At 43.4% G+C, this 10,486-nt stretch overlaps 1 protein-coding gene across 2 annotated transcripts; it reads right to left on the reverse strand.

The window, feature by feature from the left end:
- Positions 1-402: 402 nt before the first annotated feature.
- LOC311234036 (E3 ubiquitin-protein ligase TRIM39-like) lies at positions 403-5,534 on the reverse strand. Of its 2 annotated transcripts, XR_014620057.1 has the most exons (3): positions 5,427-5,534; positions 624-2,496; positions 403-580 (listed from the first exon to the last, which is right to left on the reverse strand). XR_014620057.1 is itself a non-coding variant. In XM_084321125.1 (2 exons), the coding sequence occupies exon 2, from the start codon at positions 2,492-2,494 to the stop codon at positions 932-934; it is 1,563 nt and encodes a 520-aa protein (XP_084177251.1). In that variant the 5' UTR covers positions 2,495-2,496; positions 5,427-5,534; the 3' UTR covers positions 403-931. The 2 variants fall into 2 exon arrangements, 1 of the variants encoding a protein (XP_084177251.1); XM_084321125.1 differs by having other exon boundaries at positions 403-2,496.
- Positions 5,535-10,486: the final 4,952 nt, after the last annotated feature.

Raw genomic sequence — 10,486 nt, forward strand, 5'->3', positions numbered from 1 at the left:
TCTACCTCTCTGACCTCCACCTCCATCACCTCTACCTCTCTGACCTCCTCCTCCACCTCTACCTCTCTGACCTCCTCCTCCATCACCTCTACCTCTCTGACCTCCTCCATCACCTCCACCTCTCTGACCTCCTCCATCACCTCCACCTCTCTGACCTCCTCCATCACCTCTACCTCTCTGACCTCCTCCTCTACCTCCTCTACCTCTCTGACCTCCTGCTCCACCTCTACCTCTCTGACCTCCACCTCTCTGACCTCCTCCTCTACCTCCTCTACCTCTCTGACCTCCTCCACCTCTCTGACCTCCTCCACCTCTCTGACCTCCTCCACCTCCTCCACCTCTCTGACCTCCTCCACTACCTCAGCCTCAAAACCCACCTGCCAACACCATACTGTTCTTTAAATCAACCTCAAAACCCACCTGCCAACACCCTACTGTTCTTTAAATCAACCTCAAAACCCACCTGCCAACACCATACTGTTCTTTAAATCAACCTCAAAACCCACCTGCCAACACCCTACTGTTCTTTAAATCAACCTCAAAACCCACCTGCCAACACCCTACTGTTCTTTAAATCAGCCTCAAAACCCACCTGCCAACACCCTACTGTTGTTTAAATCAACCTCAAATCGACATTTTCACAAATTTAGCTTTTGACCCAGTTGTAGTATCCCATTCTGTAAAGCGTCTTTGAGCACTGTGAAAAGCACAAATTGAATGTATTATTAATAATCATATAAATATCATTATTATTAATGCTATTGTTGATGTTATTAATAATAATACACATATTCATACATTATTAATAATCATGATAATAATAATAATGTTACCACCCCCTGTCTTTCATTGTCCAGGTCATACAGTCCAACTTACACCATACTCCCCTCACTCCGCCGCCAACCATCTGCCTTGTTGTCAAATCACTGCTTCAGTCGGTCTGACTGACTCGGCGGAGGGTCAGCGGCTTCCCGTCTGCGTTGCAGAAGAGCGGATACAGTTTCTCATAGAATGGGCAACGACTGAAGCTGTAGATGTTGGCTCCAGTGTCTGCGTTGTAAAAGGAGACATCTCTGGCCTCATAATCCACAAACACCCCTAGTGTCTGAAGCGTCTCTGTCAGGGAGAGGGTGACAGGAGGGTCAGCACGAGCTTCATACACACCTCTGTACAAGCTCACAGACCAGACCCCTCTGTCAGGATTAAACGGGACGGTGCTCTTCCTTTTAATGGACTCTGTGGCGACGCCTATCCACCACCAGGCGTTTCCCGTCACCTCGACCTCATAGTAAAATCTCCCAGAGACGAACCCTTCCTTCCCCAGGACACACAGCTTGTGCTCAAATCTTTTGGGATTACAGGAGAGAGCCTGTTGGGCGTCTCCCCATCTCACTTGTCTGCGGTCCTCAGAGAGAAGGAGTTGAGGATGAGCAGTGTCTGGGTCCAGAGACACGTCCACAGCATACTGTCTCACTGTGTTCACTCCCATCGCCTCTAGTGTCTCAGAGAGCGTCTTCTGCATATTTTCCACAGCTCTCCTCACGGCCTCCATGGGGCCTCGGTCAAACTGGACCTTCCTTCCAGGCAAGGTCTGGGTTGTTGTGGGGAGGGTGCAGAGGGCTGCAGAGCTCTCGAGGAGGTGGAGTTGGTCCTCTGTGTGCGAGAGTGTCTTCAGCTCTGAGCTCCTGCTCAGTAACATGTTGATCTCCTCCTCGAGCTCTTTGATGATTTCGTCAGCCTGTTTCTCTAAAGCCTTCTGGGTCTTTTCAGCTGCCTTAATGATTTCAGATGTGTTTCTCTCACCAAGGTCGACAGAGTTCCTGATCTTCTGAACCCTCTGCTGTCGCTCCCGGATCATGTGTTGTACTTGTGACTCTGTGTTTCCCAGTTCTACCTTCCTCTCTTCACACTCGTCCTCAATGGGTACAGTCGTGTGGGTCTTGTGGTCGGATAAAATGCACAGAAAACACACGGACATCTTGTCGTTCTTACAGAACCGTTCCAGAGGCCTTTTGTGCTTCTTACAGGCCCTGTCCTCCAGGTTCTCCACAGGATCAATCAGGTTGTGGCTCTTGAAGGAAGCCAGGATCTGGTGAGGCTGCAGGTGGCTCTCACAGAAAGAGGCCAGACACACCAGGCAGGACTTCAGAGCCTTGACCCCTTTCTCAGTACAAACATCACAAGGAACATCTCCAGACTCAACAAGATGACTTCGCTCCGGAGGCTTGGTTTCATCTTCAACTGAAGCCAGTTTATTAACCTGAGCGGCCATTTCAGAGATTAAAGTGTTGACTTTGAGATCCGGTCGCCTCTCGAAGGCATTCTTACACATGGGACACAGGCAGCGGTCACTGCTATCCCAGTAGCGTGTGATACAGGTCTTACAGAAGTTGTGTCCACAGGGGATGGTGACCGGGTCAGTGAACACATCTAGACAGATGGAACACTGGAACTGATCCTCTGACAGACTGGAACTGAGACTGGAACTGGCCATAACTGTGAACAAAGAAAAACAAATGATAAATACACTATAGCTGCCAGCAACCATTCACTGTGTCCAAACACATAGGGCTCTATTTTAGTGAAGCGCAAGGCATGCGCTGGCTGTTTGGGCCCAAGGTAACATGGTGGTTCGAAGGGAACAGCTTTTCTGTAAGTGTTATTTGTGTGAATGTGTGAAGACTGTCTGTATTACACACAAAGGGAACTGTCTGACCACTTTCAAACTAAGTACAGAATAAAAAATACTTCCAAATAAACGTTCATGATTATGAATATGTAGGCTACATGTCAAAAGGGCAATACATTTTGTTAATGTAATCTACTTGCACATATGTATGTTATATAGCCTAGTACTATTCTTACTGGATTAAACATTAAAGTAAATCCTTCAACTGAATGCAGCCTTTTAATCGTATAATCACAACAAGCTATTTCACTTTTACACTTGTGGTTATTGAATCCGTGCATGGATCAGCATAGCCCCTTTCGTGACTTTCGGTTTGCAAGCCTGTGGCTTTTGTGACCGGAGTCACTTGCCCACCCGCCCCGATCACCCAGTAGCGAAACGACCAAGCGTCGTCAAGGGGCTCGCGGTGTGTCAAGAATACATCAGATCTGAATTTCAAAGATACCCAGCGTACAATATGGGTCTAACACAGCTTCACGATGGGGTCTGGAAGCTCGGAGTTGCTAATAAACAGTTTAAAACATTGTTACTCGACGAGTGGTATTTACAGACCGAACGTCCATCTCCGCCGTTGGTGTCACAGCGCATGCGCACCATGCCGCGTTCACGTTACTGGGAAGAAGCGGAAGAACCAGTTTCCGACTGGGAAAAACCATTCACGTCAGCCTCCTAGTGGTAATTCCTACTAGGACATATGGGATTCTTTTATAGACCCCATATCTCCCACTTCGCGTCACGAATTGCAGAAGTATGGATGTGGGCGTTTCATCCATAGATATATATAGAGTCAAAGCGTGAAGGCTTCCTAGTTGTAGCAACGAGATGTCCTCTGGTTCTTCCGCTTCTTCCCAGTAACGTGAACGCGGCATGGTGCGCATGCGCTGTGACACCAACGGCGGAGATGGACGTTCGGTCTGTAAATACCACTCGTCGAGTAACAATGTTTTAAACTGTTTATTAGCAACTCCGAGCTTCCAGACCCCATCGTGAAGCTGTGTTAGACCCATATTGTACGCTGGGTATCTTTGAAATTCAGATCTGATGTATTCTTGAAACACCGCGAGCCCCTTGACGACGCTTGGTCGTTTCGCTACTGGGTGATCGGGGCGGGTGGGCAAGTGACTCCGGTCACAAAAGCCACAGGCTTGCAAACCGAAAGTCACGAAAGGGGCTAGGATCAGCATCGTGAAAACATCATGGAAATCATCATATATGAGCACAATACACTAGAAGAGAGAGGCACTTGTGAGGACAGTGACTACAATAAATACCTCTCGTTCTAGTGGACATTTTTGAGAGATTGAGAGTAGTAGGCCTATATATTGATTGATTGTTTGAAAACTTTATTAACAGATTGCAGAATGGGTACAATACAAAATAACTGCTAAGAGGATGCAGACCAGAAAAACCATGACACTCCCCTGACTTATAATGGGGCTCTATGGAGAAACCATGACGCTTTCTGACTAAAAGTATAATGGGGCTCTATGGAGAAACCATGACACTCACCTGACTAAAAGTATAATGGGGCTCTATGGAGAAACCATGACACTCCCCTGACTAAAAGTATAATGGGGCTCTATGGAGAAACCATGACACTCCCCTGACTAAAAGTATAATGGGGCTCTATGGAGAAACCATGACACTCCCCTGACTAAAAGTATAATGGGGCTCTATGGAGAAACCATGACACTCACCTGACTAAAAGTATAATGGGGCTCTATGGAGAAACCATGACACTCCCCTGACTAAAAGTATAATGGGGCTCTATGGAGAAACCATGACACTCACCTGACTAAAAGTATAATGGGGCTCTATGGAGAAACCATGACACTCCCCTGACTAAAAGTATAATGGGGCTCTATGGAGAAACCATGACACACTCCCCTGACTAAAAGTATAATGGGGCTCTATGGAGAAACCATGACGCTTTCTGACTAAAAGTTGTTTCAAACAAAAACGGCTGGATGTCATTTTGCCAAACCAGCATGGCTGTGAGAGTCTTTAAGCGTTTACATATCTAGCTTTGGCATGGATTGATTGTTTAGGGATAAACCGGATGAACAAAAATTAGGGATTTCAATAGGTGTAGGGTCTATATGGAACACATACAGGAAAACACATGATCTATTCATTCATAAATGGATGACGTGGCTTAATATTGGATGTCTTTGTCCTCGGTGGAAGTTATTCCTATATACCAGGCGCATGTTGTTCTGATTGGCCATAATGACGTCAGGCACCACTCCCTGTAATCATGGCATACAAGAGTGTATGTCATAAATGTCTATATGAATTGAAAATGGGGGACCCTGATGGAAACAAGACAAACGTCTTTCTCAGGTCTGCATCCCCTTAACAATTGTATGTATTGAGCCGTACTGTATTGTACCCATTCTGCAATCTGTTAAATAAAGTTTTCATTCATTCATTCATTCATTCCCTCCTGCTCCATAATGACGTCAGGCACCACTCCCTGTAATCATGTCTCCCTCCTGCTCCAGCCCCACAGAGGCCTTGTCTCACCAAATAGTTACAATAAGTTGGACACAGTGCAAATAAAGTTAAACGTAAACTTATGAGGTCAAAATGAACAAGAATACACTCATGCCTGAATATAATGGACAGAGGTTTGGTTTGGGTGTGTAACGTGTGTTACTGTAAATTCGTGTAAAAACCGATTCTATTCTTATGACATTTTTGTATTTCCTTCTTATTAAAATCAAATCCTACTCACCTTTAAATGGCTCTATTGTTCACACGACGGTGTAAACAGGCCCCTGGACAGTTTGGTGAAACTCTCTTTGTAAAGATTTCTGCTGCGTGTTCCTGGAACTTCCTGCCGAACGATTCACTTTCATTTCTGCAAAGTGACGTCACTAAGCCCCGCCCCCCCCACAGTTGTTTGCCCAATGATTGGAGTATTCACAGAACCCGCCCCTAAAAGAACTTAAAGGTTCAGTTCAATGAAAAGCGTATTTTTCAACCTTGTTGCATATTTTAACAGAAGGTATGTTGATGTAAAATTACCCAAAATGTTAGACCTGCTGTTGTTGTGAAAATCATAACTAAAACCCTTTAATCTCTATCCCCCTGTGCAGTTTAAACAAGAGTTATATTATATATATATGAATGAATATATATATATATGCTGTTTAAACAGTTAGAAGTTAAATGCAGTTTAAACAGTTAAATGGTGCTTTTTATATAGCGCTTTTATCTGAAATGCTTTACAATTTTGCTCCTCACATTCTCCCATTCACTCACACATGACAGAGGCAACCATGCAAGGTGCCAACCGGCAAATGGGTAGCAATTAGGGGTTAAGTGTCTTGCTCAAGGACACTTCGACATGCTGCCCGGGAGGAGCGGGAATCGAACCAGGAACCTTCCGACTACCAAATGACCGTTCTACCTCCTGAGCCACTGTCGCCCCATTTAGTAGTTATATATGTTTTTTCAACAGAGTTAAATATGCAACAGTTAAGTTTAGTCAATTATTTGGAATGAAGATTATGTACAATCAACCACAAATACAGTACATGGAATAAGCATGTAATGTGATTGATTGATTGGACATTTTCATTAACAGATTGCAGAATGGGTACAGTACAGTACGGCTCAATACACACAATTGCAGACCAGAGAAAGACTTTCGGCTTGTTTACATCAGGGTCCCCCATTTTCAATTCATAATGTAATGGTTTAGTCTGCATGCATGACATAAAAATGCTCTCTATTCAAGATATCATTGTGACTTAAAGACACCTGTAAACATGTATTGTGATGTATGTATTGTGATATATGTATTGTGATGTATGTACTGTGATGTTTGTATTGTGATGTAAAAAAGAAAAAAATATCTAACCCTGACTAACCTTACTGTCATGCACTTGTCCTAATAAACTAACCTACACTGTAACATGCAACACTTTGATAAACATTGTTACTCAGATGATAGAGTTGTACCCTTCTTGCTGTCTTGTCGTACAGAACTTGTAAGCCGCTTTGGATAAAAGCTAAATGTCAGCTAAATGACTTTAATGTAAATGTGAATGTGATGTATGTAGGCTAATCATTTGTGTTCAATAGTGGTCTGGTTCAAGCTCCCTTTGTCTTTTGTCACAAATTTGTTCTTAATTTACCTGCCTGGTTAAATGAAATAAAACAATAAACATTTCTCATGATGATAAATAGAAGGTGGTGATCTTCCTCTCATCTCTGTGTTTAGCTCAACAGCACTAGAACCGATCTGGTACTGTGGCTGTAATTCACTGAAAAGCCACAAGATGGAGCTCTAAGCCTGGAAACAGACATGTCGTTCTGATCCGCGTGATTTTTTTCGTAGCCTCTGTTTGCGAAGAAGACTGATTGATTGATTGATTGAAAACTTTATTAACAGATTGCAGAATGGGTACAGAGTACAGTACAGCTCAATACATACAATTGTTAAGGGGATGCAGACCAGTCTTGTTTACATCAGGGTCCCCCATTTTCAATTCATCATAACATATATGACATACATGACATACAGATAGACAGTACTGAGTATACATTATTCACAGTATCACAGTATCCACTGAAATACACAATATACATTATTCACAGTATCACATATCAAATCAAATCAAATCAAATTTATTTATAGGGCCCGACAACACACGTTAATGTCCCCATGGGCCGTACAGGTCTTCTTTAAACAAGTCAAGAAGAAAACATAACAATAAGTCAAGAACAGAACAAGAACACCATAAGGTCCAAACATTTTTAGATGAATGCAAATAAATGAAAGAATGCAAGCACTCCCAGACATACCCCACGCGAAGGTAAGGAAAAACTCACTAAAACCTAACAATAGGGAAAAAAGCTCCACAGGCAGTGTGGAGGAGAGAAACCTTAGAAGGGCCATTCAAGGGGGGATCTCCCTTCTTAGATGTCGGTGATAGTAGTGTTGCAGACGGACAGTTGGTACGCATGCACTCATGTGTGTAGTGAAACACAGATGAGTGCATGCAATAGCAACTGAACATTTTGAAAGATTAAAGATAGAGCTGATAGCGGATCTATTTGAGGCACAGGGGCGGCGCAAAGAGGGTCACGTCCTCCCCGTCTTAGTCACGGGACATTCAACACTCCGGTCATTGCTCAGGGACAGCCGGAGACAGGGAGATAGGGGGCGGCGCAGAGAGGGTCGCGAACTCCCCGACATCATCACAGTATCCACCTAAGGTGCAGTATGCCTAAGGTAGTGTAGGTTGTCCTCCTTGGGTTCCTATAAGTCCCAGGTCAATGTCTGGTAGCAGTCGCTGCCCCCTGTTGTGGGGCCTGGAGGCTGCTAGTCGCTGCCCACTGTTGTGGAGCCTGATGGCCACTGGTATGAAGGACTGTCCGAGGCGGTTAGTTGAGTGTCGGGGGGGAATGAGTCTGTGGCTGAACGAGCTTCTCATATATATATAATTATATTCACAAATTACCCAATGTAGTGTAAAATGTAATTTTGACTGGACTAGACTAATGCAAAAGCTATTTCAATACTATGTACATCGACTTCATTAAACAAAACCCAAGTGCAAAGCAAAATAACATCACATTCAAACACCTTCAAGTTTACCCATCAGGATTTGAGTATTTATCTATTATCTCATGCACATAGGCATTGTGTATAAGGAACTGGCGCATGCCCCCACTGCTAATTTACAAGGTCACCATTCAAAATAGTTCCTACCTATTAATGTGTGTAATGCAGGGTCACCTTTTAAAATAGTCAACTCATGAGGAATGTGCAGGTCAGAGAGAGCATGGATGATGACAGTGAGGATTAACTAATGGTCTATTTTTTAACAAACAAAAAAAGCATACTTATTTATGTATTTATTCACCCATTCATTCATCCATTATTTAATGAATTCATTAATTCATCTATGTATTTATGCATTTAGCTCCTTTGTGTTTTTGGCTGTTAAAACATTGCACATTCTGGTCATTGGTCCTCATTCTCAAACATGTTCGTAATTACCTTTGTAAATATCTTTGTGTCATACTAACAAATTTACAAAAATCCTCCTCCGGATTCCTGAACGTGTGAAACGGTCTCCGGAAGTGGCCAACATTTTCGCAGCTGGGTTCCCATGAATGAAAAACGTCACTCATTCTTAAACTGCAAAGCGCGTTCTTGTACACCTGAATTTGCATACCGCCACGCCCCGCCAGCTCATTATAAGGCGAAGGAGGCGTGTGCAAAACGGCGAGGGCCGTGTGCAAAACAGCGAGAGGGTCGACATTGCATCTGCACCATGCTGACCCATTCAACAGGTAGCATAGAAGCGTTTTGCGACTGATCTCAAAATTAGATTAGATTCAAATGTATTGTTATTATACAGTACAATACACCATCCAACCAAAGTGAAAATGTAACAGTAAAGTGCAATAGTAACATACACAGGTGATGAAACCCAGACATCTCATTTAGTCATGTCAATACTGAACAACTGCGCACTTGTCAAGAGCCAATTGCGCAGTTGTTCAGTATTGACATTACTAAATGAGATGTCATGCTAATATGTCATGTTCTACAGTAGGACTTACTACTATAATACATAATAAAACAAGTCATTCGAATAATAGAAGCCTACTTTGCTGGAACGATTCACTTCCCACGTATACAGTACGTGTGTGTGATGTGTGTGTGTGTGTGTGTGTGTGTGTGTGTGTGTGTGTGTGTGTGTGTGTGTGTGTGTGTGTCAGTGTGTGTGTGTGTGTGTGTGCTCATGCGCTGAGGCTGCCTCACTAAGCCGTTTCTCCGCGCATTTATTTAGTTCTAGCAATAGGAATAAATCAAACCAACAATAAATAATATCATAGAGAAGAATATATTCCACTATACAGTAACTATATCCGCAGCGATCGGTTGAGTTCTTATTTATTTAGTTTGCAGTGTGTGTGTGTGTGTAATGCTCACAATGCCTCATTGAGTCAGGACTATAAATGCAAAACGTAATTGTTAATGATACAAATATTGTCGTATTTATTATCATTATAATTATTTAATTCCACGGATGTCTGTAGTATCGGCAATCCCCAATCTGGAGGCGCCGACAGGGACCATCAAGCATCACATGGTTTTGATAGTCGTACAGTAACTAACGCTACCGATAAGGCCTGCAAGCACCACATAAGGCTGTCGTCGGACAGACAACTCAACGTTTCACCTTGATGCAGCGCACAGAGCATGTTTGGAAGCGCGTCTATTTTTCTCTCCAACCTATCTGGTATATCCAACCTTTACTGTGCTCAAGCGCATACCATAGGCCAGAAAACAAATGCTCGCCAATCTGAACGTGAAATTACCTTGTTGGCTTTGTTATTACACTACCTTGGTTGCGCCGATGGCGCAAAGTTTCAATATTCAGTTGATCGTTTGGAAAGTGCAATGTTTATAATCTTTTTCTGAACCTGAGCTACACAATCTGACATGTGATTGCATTTCCAGGTGACCTGCCAGGACAAAAAGAGGGTTCCTATGGGTTTCCATAGTGCCAGGTCACTTGCTTTTTGCATGGCCAGTCACCTGCAAATGCTATCATGTGTCGTAGCTCCGTTTGAAACAAGGCCACATGCAAACAGTGCTTGGATTATAAGCATTGCACTTCACAAACAATCGACTGAATGTTGCAACTTCACGGCATCTGCGCAAGTAAGGTACTGTAGCTTCATTACAAAGCCAACAAAGGAATTTCACATCTTTACATTACGTTGCGTCCAATTGTCCAGCATTCGTTTTCTGGCCTATGGTAGGGA

Source organism: Notolepis coatsorum, assembly GCF_963971535.1.
Source record: "Notolepis coatsorum genome assembly, chromosome: 9".
In the NCBI taxonomy this organism is placed as follows: Eukaryota; Metazoa; Chordata; class Actinopteri; order Aulopiformes; family Paralepididae; genus Notolepis; species Notolepis coatsorum.

What these genes read in the sequence shown, in the direction of transcription:
- LOC311234036 (XM_084321125.1), bottom strand. Translation starts at nt 2,494, where the DNA reads ATGGCCAGTTCCAGTCTCAGTTCCAGTCTGTCAGAGGATCAGTTCCAG.